The sequence below is a fragment of the Mytilus edulis genome, chromosome 9 (genome assembly GCF_963676685.1).
Source record: "Mytilus edulis chromosome 9, xbMytEdul2.2, whole genome shotgun sequence".
NCBI classification, from domain to species: domain Eukaryota; kingdom Metazoa; phylum Mollusca; class Bivalvia; order Mytilida; family Mytilidae; genus Mytilus; species Mytilus edulis.
Genome location: NC_092352.1, coordinates 17311738 through 17326712, shown reverse-complemented (window position 1 = coordinate 17326712; position 14975 = coordinate 17311738). Strand labels below are relative to the sequence as shown.

At 31.4% G+C, this 14975-nt stretch overlaps 1 protein-coding gene across 4 annotated transcripts in view; it reads right to left on the bottom strand.

The window, feature by feature from the left end:
* Positions 1-248: 248 nt before the first annotated feature.
* Positions 249-14975, bottom strand: part of LOC139489592 (calcium/calmodulin-dependent protein kinase type II delta chain-like) — an 89842-nt gene continuing 75115 nt past the window's right edge. For 3 of the 4 annotated variants that reach the window (XM_071276173.1, XM_071276172.1, XM_071276174.1), the window contains 4 exons: positions 9328-9422; positions 8440-8554; positions 4884-7011; positions 249-3906 (listed from right to left, as the gene is read on the bottom strand). In XM_071276173.1, the coding sequence (XP_071132274.1) occupies positions 6894-7011; positions 8440-8554; positions 9328-9422 (328 nt within the window). In that variant the 3' untranslated portion in view covers positions 249-3906; positions 4884-6893. Of the gene's footprint in view, positions 3907-4883; positions 7012-8435; positions 8555-9327; positions 9423-14975 lie in introns of those variants that run through there. The other variant, XM_071276175.1, reaches the window with a different exon arrangement.

The window sequence follows — 14975 nt, the reverse complement described above, 5'->3', positions numbered from 1 at the left end:
AAAATTCCTGCATCCGCCCCTGAGCTAGTTCATGATAGGTTTAAATAGATTTCCCAAACTATTCAGTCACCTGTGGAATATACAAAAGGCAAGCAACAAGTTTTCTAGATTAGCCAGTCTTTGATAAAAAGTATCATAAAATAAAATATTCTAATCTATACAATTACAGGCCGTTTGTACAACAGCATGCATGAGATATTCTGGGTCATTCAACCACTAACTACCATGACAAAAAACACAAACCAATATTAAGTTATGATGTGATTTATTTGAAAAGTACATTTTAAAATTTTGAAGCACTACATAAACAGATATAATTTGAAAAAAATTGCTGAGGAAGGACAACATTGTTACAAACATACATAAAATTTAATTCATACACACAGAATGAACCTGCACAACTTATTCATTATGAATAGTTTCTACCTTCATGCTTTAAATACATGAATTTTATTCTCTAACAAAAGCAATAAAATTTTACCCTTTATCATTCTTCAACCAATGTAAAATTTAATCTGTAAGATTGTTCAAGCAGGTTAAAAATAAGAAACAACATATTGCTGAATTGGAGTATTATTGTCTTTACTATTGGTGTTTAGTCAAAATTTAAAACTTTAAACTTTGACATTATCTGGGAAAATAAATTTGATAAAAGGATGTCTTTTTCGCCATGGCCTGATAAATAAATAAAGTAAACAACCAAATAATAAGTTTTAGTCACAATACAAGCTAAATTTAACATACAAAAGAGTTGTTGCATTGAACTGATTAACAGATTTCTTTATTTTTTTATGTGGCATTCTTAGAACACCCGCGATAGCTATCGTTTATAGTCAAATCACTTATGCCTTTACTATTCACAAGTTTCACCATCTAATAAGTTTGTTAGTACTCTTTGGTTTACGAAAAATAATTTATTGAATTAAAGGAATACGAAAATTCAGTTCTTTTTGTACATTAGTAGCAAAGAAGAAGCAAAGGTAAAAAAGCTAATGTACGCCTGGTTCATTACAAACTCCAGGAATCAAACCAAAACAGACAAAGGAATGAATCCAAAATATATACAATGTCTATACACTTTCATATTCACTAAATGACAAATTTTGATGATATGCATGAAATAACAAAACAGAAAATATATAAAAAGATAAATAATATCTGGAATAAAAAACAAATAATGCAGTAAAACATGACATTCAAAACAAGGTGCTTGTACAAAACAAATACTTATTTCATCTAAATAATAATACCTAAAGGATTACATTGAATTTTCAAAATGTAACCAAGCATCAACCTACAAAATAGTAGTTTCCTTTTTTCTTCCTAACACTGGGTGTTAAGCAAACTACATATTTTGTTTCAAAAGCCAGATAGTATTATAAGTACAGAAACATTATATGAAATATAAACTGTTTCCAATTTTTGGCCCTCCCAGTTTTTAGTTGCTGATGTTTATCAAATATTCAAAATGGCACGAAAAAGAGATATTTTCTAAAGAGGCAATGCTCTTATGTTTACCAATCACTTATTGGCAGAATAACTCAACTGTCACTAAACTAAGTTCTTTTCACTAATGAAAAGAACTGCTGATTGTGCAGTAAATCCTAGATTTATTTTTGTACAAGTATCAAGTTTTGAGCAAATATCAATGATTAGAAATGATTATCATGATGAACTAGAAAAGAATGTTTATCACAGGTGAAGTGTCAAGAAATGTCGAGTATACAGTCATGTGACTGACAACAACCTTTGTTCATTACCAAATATCATCTCACTCTTAGACCCAGTATTAAAGATGCTATTATTTAGCAATGATATTAAAATGGACTCAATCAGTAATAATACTTTCAATGGTGAACATATTCAAAAGAGTGCATAAATATCTCTTCTTGCAAATCTCAGGAACAAAGTTTTTTCACGTATTTTGTCAGGTAGATTAGGACATATATGAATTGTACGAATATCCTTATTTTAAACCAAACTTCCCAATTTTACCGTTACTATTGAAGTAATCTTATCAGTTATTTCTTTACATCTAACTTAAATAGTTATGCAGCAAATAAAACTTCTAAAAGATTGACAAAATGTCATAAATGGTAGATTCCTTTAAGAACCTGTACATCAAATTGGATGTGATATATGGCTGATATTTTGATGAATATAGCCCATAACTCAATATGATAATTTTGCATTGTATATTGTTATAACTTGAATCTGAAGCAAGTAAATGATGTTATACATGTAATGAATGAAATGAAAAACAGATCTAACTTGAAATAAAAAAAAGAAAGAAGGAAAAAAGAAAAGCAAAGTATCAAAATGAAAGTAATAATGTATTCTTTTGCAATTTTACTTTACTATAAAACCAGGAAAAGTAAGCAACAGTAGAAAAAAAGGTACAAAAAGATTGTCAAAAATTTACCATTTGTTATCATTATCTATTATTTATTCAAAGGTTTTAACTGTAAATGACTTTAAATAAGATGATAACTTTAAATATGATGATAACTTAAAAGATTCCCCTCCTAGAAACAACTATATATGTCTAAATTAAACTTTCAGCTTTTCTACAAATTTTCGAAAAGGTCGGGACCAAATATAATTAGGATGCTGACCAGTAATTAAATTACTTTGGTAAGTCTGCATGTTATGAATAACGGTCAACAAATTGTAGAGACTTAAACAATAAAATAAAAGACTATAGTGACATGTAAAATTTGTCCCTTTTTATATACTATTGAGCTAGTCATCTTTATCTTGAGTACTCTAATGATACTGATTCTAAAGAATGAACCACTGTTGCCACTAAAGTAAAAGTATAAATAAACTAAAATCATTTCCCTGAGAACTGAACTAGTGTGACAAGAAATGGAAAACAGTTTAGCAGTTGGACATAATAATTAAACTAAATTAAGCCCAAATTTGTTTACCCTTAGAAAAATAATTTGCCAGTAATTTTTTTTTATTGTACATTTTCTTATCTATAAAAGCAAATATGACAGTAAAATTAACATAAGAAGCAAATTAAAAATGACCAAAGCTTTGATGCGTAAATAAATATTTCAATAAAACTGTACACCTAACATAAACATTGACAATTGATATAAGAACTGCAGAACTCTCATAAAATGTTTGCCCTATAACAACTAAATTAACTGTCCAGATACAAATACAAACTATGTATGATTCGGTTCTAGTTTAAAAAAAATAATGTAAAGGAAAACGGAACGAACTTTCTGCTTATTCAACAATGCATAACATTTCAGGAGCTTTAAGATTTCATTTTTCCCATAGATTTTTTACATACAAAATTTCATTTCAAGTGGCTAATATTATGACATTTTTATGCATGCAAGTCTGCATTTAATAGCTTTATTATGGATTCTATAGTGGAATATTCATGAAAAAGTTTAAGCTGACCGATGCCACTAGTTTACATTTGCATCTAAATAAAAGAATTTTTCAAAGACAAAATATTAATCCAGTCTGTGGTAGCTTTTGGTTTGCGTGGGAATAAATCACAACTTTTCAAGATTAAGGCTAAAAATTAAGATTGGACATTTAGTTTTGAGTAGGTTTTTGCAAATGATTAACAATGTAGCATGCACATCAAGTGATTGAAACATTTTTACTGAGTACTTGTTAAAGCGGACGACCTTAAAAATCTATTGATTTTATTATGCATATGACATGTGGACAATTGATTTTATTATGCATATGACATGTAAAATCCTCCCCGATGAAAACAGAGACAGTGTAATACTTGGAAAGTATAAAGTTATTTGGCAGGGATGTATTTTCCCTATAATTTAAATACACCTTGAAAACATTTTTAAATTTGAACAATATATATGCTGATTTAACACCATTGTGCAGATTATTGTAATATATTTACATAACAAGAGGCTGTCACAACGACAGCAAACCGGATTTATTAATATTTATTTGTGTCCTGGCAATATCACAAGAACCATTACTGATGAATGGTGAAAGTGAAAATCGTCAATATCAAATTTGGCCTCCATTTTGTCATCAGTATCAACATATTAAAATTTGAAATCTTAGATTGAATGGTTCATGAGTAAATGCAACAACGTGAATGGAAACACCATTTTACAATCTTTCAAGAACCATAACGCCTGAACGGTAAAAGTCAAAATCGTCATTATTGAACTTGACCTCTATTTTGTCATCAGTAACAACATATAAAAATTTCAAAAGCTTTGGTTGAATGGTTCATGATAAAATGCACGGACACGACTGGAAACACCATTTTTCAATCTTTCAAGAACCATAACTCCTGAACGGTAAAGGTCAAAATCGTCATTATTGAACTTGACTTCTATTCTGTCATCAGTTACAACATATTAAAATTTGGGAAGCTTTGGTAAAACAGTTCATGCATAAATGCACGGACACAACTGGAAACTCCATTTTTCAATCTTTCAAAAACCACAACTCCTGAACGGTAAAAGTCAAAATCGTCATTATTTAACTTGACCTCCATTTTGTCATCAGTAACAACATATTAAAATTTGGGAAGCTTTGGTAGAACAGTTCATGCGTAAATGCACGGACACGACTGAAAACTCCATTTTTCAATCTTTCAAGAACCATAACTCCTGAACGGTAAAAGTCAAAATCGTCATTATTGAACTTGACCTTCATTTAGTTGTCAGTAACAACATATTAAAATTTTAAAAGCTTTGGCCGAACGGTTCATGAGTTAATGCACGGACAACATTTGATTGCCGCCCGCCCGACCGCCCGACCGCCCGACCGCCCGACTGCCCGACTGCCCGACCGCCCGGCCGCCCGGCCGCCCGCCGAGCATCCCCAAATCAATAACCGACATTTTTGTCACAAAAATCCGGTTAAAAAGCATTTACTTACAGGTAACAGAGTTAGATAAGTCTGCAGAAATTGACCTTCTAGTATCTCAACATTTTGTCACTGAAATCTCACATTAATTTTAATGAGCCAGATATCTGTTGCTTATTTTACACAGAAAATCTACCAATAACTGCAGACAATACCCCTATCTTATTACTTATATAATATACCAAATAAGAAATGTGACAAGAGAACTTAATAGTAACTGTACACTCATACTGAACACTTCAAATATACTGAACTTGAAGAATACCAATAGAATACTACAAAAAGTATTTGCTTCTGATTCATGTAAAGCTTTACTATTTATGCAATAATGTTAAGGGCTAAATCTTATATTGGGTTAACAACATAACACATTAATAAATGAAACAAATACAAGTCTGAATATTTTAATTATTATATAGAAGTAATGAATGACATACCCCCTCCTCCAGAACATTTGTATAATGTATGTATTTAATTATGGCTTTAATTGCAATATCAATTGCTATTTGTAGAAAATATGGAAAAAATATCTCTTAACATACTGTGACTTTTTTTCTTTATAAATAATTTTACAGAAAGTTTTAACTCCTCTATAATTTACAAAATCAAAATTGTAAGGTAGGACAAATGATGTAATTGCCATTTCTTATCTTAGTACATCCAAATACATTCAAAATGCTTCAAATCTATAATTATTTGTTATAAATAGCCGATTTTTTTTTCATTATTTTAATCTTGTCAAATTTCTAATTCAGTCATTCAGCTGTTAAACTTTTTTAAATTCAAAATTCAAAAGAAAATATTTGATGTGGCCTCTTATGACTCAAGAAATCAGATTAAACAATGAATTTGCATAACGCTGCATAAGTCTATGTTAATTGTATTCATAGATAAAGCAAGTATACTTTCCAATTAACTCGGGGAAAAAAATTATAAATGTAATAAATGTTAGACAAAATATGACACCAGAAATCCAAAATACAACAAACAGACATAAATCTGATCTGAAAAACAAAAATAACACATATATTGCACTTTTTATGATTTTTTTCTGAGAAAAATACTCAGATAAACTAATTTTCTGAATGAAATGTCAGATACACAATTAAAAAAATTGTAAGATAATTTTCTGTCGTCAAGATTTCAAAACCTACAACTTCACAAAGAAAAAGGATATTAGAAGTAAATTCAACAATTCCATTGTAAAACTATGAAAACAAATAAATTATAGACAAAACTGTAGAAATAAAACTATAAAATGCTCTTTTACTAAAAAATATAAGCAAAAAAGTAGTTTTGTACAGAATATAGAAAAAAAATATCAAATTTTTACATATTGTGTTTATAAATAAAACTGTATATGTGTAGTAAAGCATGCTAAGAAAGACCAGACAAAATATTCAAGTTGTAGTAGGAAATCTAATCAGTATATAATTTGCATATTATAAAAATACAGTCTCTAACCAGTACCACATATATTACTTCCCTAATTACAACTTTACAAAATCCATCTTTCCTCAATGTTCTAAATACAGTGATATTTGTTCTATAAATAGAATAAGGGATTATCCAGATATATTAAAATAAATAACGAATATCCCATACCTAACATAAGGCATCATCTTAGGAATTCACTGCTATCCAAAAAAACCTCATACAAAAAAATCATTCTCAACAACTGTACTCACAAAAATTGAAAGAATAATATTATGCGAGATAAATAAAATATCTCATTATTTTCTTTATAAAGACAAGACTTTTATTTTATAATAAATATAAATTTTTAAGATTAAAACACTATGAAAAATCTAAAAAAAAAAAGTTTGACTGTTACATTAAAAATGACAAAATATTGTTTAGACTTGTGTGTACCACCATGAGTACACCACTGACAAGGGAAGGGATTGAAGAATTCCTTTGCCATTAAATTCTGCTTCTGCTTCCTTTGACAAAAGCAGACACACCAATGAGCAAAAATGGAAAAGATTTCTATCCATATTTAGTGTTCCATCTTATTTGTTAGGGGCAGAGGAACCACCTGACCTATGGAGATGGACATTTTGCCATTTGCCATCTTTACGTTGCCAAACTCTTGTTTCTTCCTGTTGTGTTGTAACTGGCAAACCACTTCTGCAATGTAAAAGTACTATTGTTCATACTTATAGTTATATTTTTGAGAAAAGTTTCAATATATATATCTAACAAGAGGCTGTCACAACGACAGCAAACCGGATTTATTAACATTTATTTGTGTCCTGGCTATATCACAAGAACCATTACTGATGAATGGTGAAAGTGAAAATCGTCAATATCAAATTTGACCTCCATTTTGTCATCAGTATCAACATATTAAAATTTGAAAAGCTTAGATTGAATGGTTCATGAGTAAATGCAACAACCTGAATGGAAACGCCATTTTACGATCTTTCAAGAACCATAACTCCTGAACGGTAAAAGTCAAAATCGTCATTATTGAACTTGACCTCTATTTTGTCATCAGTAACAACATATTAAAATTTCAAAAGCTTTGGTTGAATGGTTCATGAGAAAATGCACGGACACGACGGGAAAAACCATTTTTCAATCTTTCAAGAACCATAACTCCTGAACGGTAAAAGTCAAAATCGTCATTATTGAACTTGACCTCCATTTTGTCATCAGTAACAGCATATTAAAATTTCGGAAGCTTTGGTAGAACAGTTCATGCATAAATGCACGGACACGACTGGAAACTCCATTTTTCAATCTTTCAAGAACCATAACTCCTGAACGGTAAAAGTCAAATTCGTCATTATTGAACTTGTCCTCCATTCTTTCATTAGTAACAACATATTAAAATTTGGGAAGCTTTGGTAGAACAGTTCATGCGTAAATGCACGGACAACTCCGTTTTTCAATCTTTCAAGAACCATAACTCCTGAACGGTAAAAGTCAAAATCGCCATTATTGAACTTGACCTTCGTATAGTTGTCAGTAATAACATATTAAAATTTTGAAAGCTTTGGTTGAACGGTTCATGAGTTAATGCACTGACAACATTTGATTGCCGCCCGCCCGGCCGCCCGGCCGCCCACCGTACATCCCCAAATCAATAACCGACATTTTTGTCACAAAAATCCGGTTAAAAATTCTGTTATTGTTACTTTTATCATAGACAAGACAAAGTGAGTTAAGTGCAGCCTCTGATTTGTGGAATTGAAGTCGATTAGAGATCAGAAGTCAATCTGTGTCCAACAAATAAATTTTCAGATGTTTGGAAAAGAAACATTCCTAGTCTGATCTGGGTGCAGGCACACATACCTCACACATGGTTCTGGACCATTCAATAATTGAATATCACATAAAAAAGACAGAATTAATGAATAATCAAATATCCAATGAGCTGGCTCAAATTTGTTTCCTTTTATCATGGATATTAGATTAACAGATTTCCTTTCTTTCAAGTTTTATCCCCTTTCATTTTTTTATATATCAGTTAAACATATATGCATCTTTAAGAGATTAAACTAACCTATATATCAGTTAAACATATATACATCTTTAAGTGATTAAACTTACCTATCTATGAACTGTGTTAATCTGATATAAGCAATACTAGCTGCATCTTCTCCCAGTAAGTGAACATGAGGTGTCAGGATACTGGTATTAACTGGCTTATTGTTCTTTGAGAACACTACAAAACATGCATACCAAACTTAAATATTGTCTAGATGATCTATGTTATAACATGATTAATTTCAAAACATAAATATTTTTTTTTTTATAATGTTCATCAATATTTCTAGGTGATTATTCACTCATTACACAGCAGAAAATTATGTTTTTTTAAACTACATATAATTTTCAACTTATGTACAACTAATATTTGTTTATGCATTTGAATCTGAATGACTTTCTAATATTTCTCATTGAACCTTAAGGTGACAAGATATTTTAGCACACCATTTCTTCTTGGTATCTAGTCTTTGTGTTGTTATCTTGTATTGGCATTTGCACTTTTGATTATTCGTTGAAAGGTGACCAATGAAAGTTGCAGTTGTGTCCACCTTATTTTTCAAGTCCTAGTTTTTTTTTTTTTTTACATCATTTATTACCATATATCCTTGATGTTTTTGGTTTTTTTTTCTCAGCAAAGATATATGATATATATATTTATCGCACCATGGGGTAAATTATGACATGATTAGTTAAACACTGTAAAGTAATGACCCCTTATGGAATCATTGGGGGTCCATGAAGTCACGCCTACTGTAAATGGTGATGTCGTCTATTGATGTTGTATTTTATTGTTTTGTTATCTTCTACAAAACGTTGCAGGAAAATTGAATCAATTGTGCTATATTAGTTATATATAAGGGAGAATTCTTTGATTCATAATTTTTTTCCTCAATCCAGCTAACAAATTGGATCTTGATGTTTCAGTAGTAAAGATATTTTTTAACTTACCATGGTCAAAATAAAACTTATGGAAGTCCATTCCAATAATCAGATTTCCTAAAGCTTCTGGCTCAAAACATGTAACATGGGGATCTACAAATTTCCTGTAAACAAACAATATTTACAAACTATTGTAGTAGTTTCAGTCAATTTGATTATATAATCAACATATGTGAAACGATTGTCTTTCCTCAAAACCGGATCATTTTATAACTTGTTTTAAGAAGAAGGAAAATCCTCTAACTTGTGACCATGAATCGAAAATATAAAATGGTCATTAAAGTACGCAATTCAAGAGCATGCAAATATACCTTATATCATTTCAATCTATAATCTATTAATATGTTATGAAATACACCAAATATTTTATCTTAAAAATAAGTATTAGTATTGGATATGGTTACTTTCATTGACTAAATGTCATACCTGCTAACTCTTCAAATTCCATGGGGGATTTAAGTGCTAAAGGACCTAATGCTCCTCTTATATCTTCATAAGTGTTCTTAATCTACTATTATATTGTTTGAATGAGTATATATGGCCTTTAAAACCCTTTAAACTCATTTGATAAGCTTTTTTGTGGTGTTGACGAGTAGTTGAATGTTGGTGAACTTGTTTTTGTGATATATTTATCATAAAACAGAGATTAGTATTAAGTTTTATGTCACAGTAAAATCAATACTCCCCTGTCAGCAATAAAAATCAGAACTATAACTGAATAATTCTGTTTTTTGTTATGTTATTTATAAAATAAGGACATGTGGTATGATTACAAATGGGTCCCTAGAGACCAAGGAAAAGTTGGTCATAGTATCTTTTATTTCATTGGTGAGTGTCATGGCAACTTAAGTTTATATGAGATGCCACTAGTAGGAAGTCCTAAACAAGCTAAATCCTTCTCTAAGTGTTGATGAATCTTTACATTTAATTGGAGTTAAAAGTAATGAAGGACATTTCAACAGAGTTAATTGATGTGTTAACTTGACTGACTAACTCAAAACTGTCTAAAGTCCTTTAAACATTGTGTCTAGTTTGTGATTGAGTTGGACGATTTAACAAATCAATTTAGACTTTTGTTGACTGAGTTAACACAAAAATAAACCCCTTAAAATATCTTATTACTAAAATAAACAAAATCTGAGTACTTTATTATCAAAAATATGAAAAATTCCCAATGATTTAAAAATTTAAGTCACATTTCTTCCTTATAAACATGCATTTGAGTTTATAGCTTAAGGAAAGAAAGAAAAGAACATCTCTTAAATGTGCAAAGGAGATAAAATATCAGGTTTGGTATCAGTAGATCAATGAATATATTATTAAGTTAAATCTTCTAGTCTTAATGTATCAACTATTCATTATAGTCTGGCGGCTACAAGCATATTTCAGACGAATTGTGCACATCCTGTTACAAGCATGAAATTTGGCATAGACCTTCCTCAACTATTACTCTTTTATTTCAGATAGGGAGGCATTTGAAAAAAATGTCTCACTTCCGGTAAAATCCAAAATGGCGGACGTCATACTTAAATCAGCCCAATATCGAAGGCTAGCGTGTAAAAATGTGTTATTATCATGCTACTATCATAATATTTGGTACAGACCTTTGTTTTTTACTACTTTTGGATAAATTAAATAGATTAGATGTCTTCAGAAACCCCACTTTCGGTTAAAATCCAATATGGCTGACATTGTACTTAAATAAGCTTATTTTTTAGGGAGGGTAACTGAAATGTGTTTTAATGTATTGCTACTATCATTACATTGTGTATGAACCTTTCTTTGGTGTTTCTGATGGATATAATGCATAAGACATACGTCTTAAAAACCCTTTCTTCCGGGTATATCCAAAATGGCAGACAGAGAAATATCAATTTTTTATTCAAATTTTCATTTTTTTCAATATGTAAAGAAATGATTTGATTTTGTGCTGGTCATTAAACTTTTGGCTTAAAGTTATCCTCAAAACCACTTATTCTAGCATGTTGTAAATATTTAGATATAAAGTTGACACTTCTGGTTAAAAACATGACGTAAATTTCAAAGATGAGTCTTCAATCTATTTCTTCGATTTAGAGTTTGGATAGATTGATTAAAACAAAATAAAATCACTATAGTACTAAAAATTATTTAAAATTATTACTATTTGGCCAAGAATACATGTTTATTCACAGTCACCATGACATGCACACATCGCAGTGCACGGGATATCCGATTTTCCACATTAAAAATGACTGCGGAATCCTTTCTTACATCCACAATGTATAAGCTTTTGACAAAATGATGAGGCATCAAAAAGAGTTTTTCAAAAGTTATCCTCTTTGTCCCCGCCTGGAGTGGGTAGCATAAGAGCCAATCCCAAGCTCGTCTCCCTAAACACCTGCCTAAGTATATTGCATTATTTACATGCTGGAAAAGACTAGACCAAGTTGAGGGAATAGCCTCGAAAAGCCGTCCCTGTTGCGCAAATAGTTATTTTCTTGCTTCTTTAACCATGTTATACCCATCTGCTAAGTTTGTGCGATCTTACAGTAAAACCCCGGTGATTTAGTCTGATTAATCATCATTCTTTTTGTTAAAGTCACATCTTCAAATGCAATCAATGTCTCCCACATAGTCTTTTCCCCCCTTTCAAGCAAAGAGAGAACCATATCACAACAGGTAAAGACATGGATAACAATAAGTGTTTCAGATCACCCAGATCACTCATTGCCTAGTGCATTTGAAAGGCCATTGATAGATATTAATCCAAAGTCTTTTGCCCTCCCAAACACAACGTCTACCCCTATGTCACAGAATAGCGAAACAGTATTGACAACATCATCATTAACGACTGTTCGAATCATGACTCGTTTAAGTGCGTGTTTCACTGCATCAGACACATGCACCATGATTTTAGTGTCTGCCTCTAAATGTGAACTTGGTGCTGAACTTGAAATACATTACGTGGTGGATAAGATAGAATATCCTGACCATTTGTTGCTATAACTACCATACGCATCCAAGACTTCATCCACTCGTATTTCAGTTTCAAGGTATTTTATTTAGGTAAGGACATAATACCCAATCAGCATACTCAGTAGGCCGCAATTCACAATCGGAGAGCTGATTTCCAACATTTACAAAGACTGTGGTATTGTTTCTCACATCTTAATAAATTCTGCAAAAACACATATTTTCTTGCCTTGTTAACCTAATCTGTTTCTTTTTTTTTTACCTTCCAACAAAACCATGTATCGTTTTCAATGACATTAAACATCAAATCCATATGGTGATGTTGGCTGGTCAATCATCATTCTAAATGCTATAGTCACATCTTCAAACTCCATTAATGTCACCAACGCAGTTCCTTTTCCAGCGAACGTGTTATCTTTTAATGCCTAGTGCATTTGAAAGGTCATTAATTGATATATATCTTATACTTTTCCCCTTCTAAATGCAAACCAAAGTTTGTCTGCCCTATGTCACGGAATAGCAAAACAGCAATGACATCAGTATCAACTGTTTGAGTCATGACTCAGTTAAGTCTATGTTTCACTGCATCAGACACATCTATCTTGATTCTAGTGTCAGTCTCTTCCTGTAAACATGGTGCTAAACTTGAAACATCATCAAGTGGTGGATAACACTAAACATCCTGAGCATTTGTTGCTTCAACTACCTTGTACTCAAAATTGTATTGAGCAAGCTCCTGTGAATGAAAACTTAAAAGTTCTTTCTTACTGTCGTCATCTCTCAGAAAACTTTCCCATCTTTGAGGATGTTTTTAATCCTGGGTTCGTCTGTGTATTTCCTTTCCCCTAAATGTTGCCCTTGCTTCTTTTAGCAGCTTTAAAACTACCAGTATTTCGCTATTCCGTAACAAAGGGGCAGACGAACTATTGATTGTATTTGGGGAGGCAAAAATCTTTGGATTAATATCTATCAATGGCCTTTCAAATGCACTAGGCAATGAGTGATCACACACTTTTATTTCTGACCAATACCTTATGACGGGTTGTGATACTGTTCTCTCTTTGCTTGAAAAGGAAAAAAAAGACTGCGTGGGAGACATTAATGGTATTTGAAGATGTGACTTTAACATAAAGAATGATGATTGATCAGCCTAAATCACCGGGGTTGTACTGTACAAACTTATCAGATCTAACATGATTAACGAACCAAGAAAGTCAATTTTTGCACAAAAGGGAAATCTCATTTTAAGTGAGGCTATTCCCACGACTTGTTCTAGTCTTTTCAAGCATGTAAAACGTGTAATATACTAATGCAGTTGTTTAGTGAGACGAGCTTTGGATTGACTCTTATGCTACCTAGTCTTGTCACTAATGGATTGCGAAGGGACAAAGAGGGTCCCTTTAAAAAAAAACTCTTTCTGAGACCTCATCATTTTTTCAGAAGCTTGTACATTATGGATGTAAGAAAGGATGCCGCGGTTATTTTTAATGTGTAAAATCGGGTCTCCCGTGCACTGCCTTGTGTGCATGTGGTGGTGATTGTGAATAAGCATGTATTCTTGGCCAAATAGAAGTAGTTTTAAATATTTTTTAGTACTATAGTGATTTTATTTTGTTTAAATCAATCTATCCAAAACTCTACATCGAAGAAATAGATTGAGGACTCATCTTTAAAATTTACGTCATATTTTTAACGGAAGTGTCAACTTTATATCTTAGCATTTACAACATGCTAGAATAAGTGGTTTTGGGGATAACTTAAAGCCAAAAGTTTAATGACCAGCACAAAATAAAATCATTTTCTTTACATTTTGAAGAAAGTTGAAAATTTGAATAAAAAATTGATATTTCTCTGTCCGCCATTTTGGATACTTCCGGAAGTAAGGGTTTTTAAGACATATGTCTTATACATTGTCTCCATCAGAAGCACCAAAGAAAGGTTCATACACAATGTAATTATAGTAGCAATACGTTAAAACACATTTCAATTACCCTCTCTAAAAAATAAGCTATTTAAGTACAATGTCCGCCATATTGGATTTTAACCGGAAGTGGGGTTTCTGAAGACATCTAATCTATTTAATTTATCCAAAAGTAGTAAAACACAAAGGTCTGTACCAAATATTATGATAGTAGCATGATAATAGGACATTTTTACACGCTAGTCTTCGATATTGGGCTGATTTAAGTATAACGTCCGCCATTTTGGATTTTACCGGAAGTGAGACATTTTTTTCAAATGCCTCCCTATCTGAAATAAAAGAGTAATAGTTGAGGAAGGTCTATGCCAAATTTCATGCTTGTAACAGGATGTGCACAATTTTTTACAAAGCCGCCGGACTATTACAACACATCCTTACTTTGCTGTTCTATTCTGTTGATGTGCATTGAGTTATGGCTATTTATATACATAAATCAGGCCATTTTTTTTTTAGTTTCATTGTTTTACATTTTTCATGTCAAGGTATTTTATAGATTGCTATGGGATATGTGTTTTACTCAGTGGTTCATAGTGACAAATAGTTACTAACTTTTACGTCTCTGGTGAAAAGTTGTCTCACTTGCAATCATACCATATTTTCTTGATTATATTAATCCTTTTTTATCTTAAGAAAACTATGGAGTAGGTAAAACAACAGTTTTAAAAATCAGGACTGCAGTTATTTTTAGTGACCTTATTCTTTTCAACTGGCTTTGTTCATC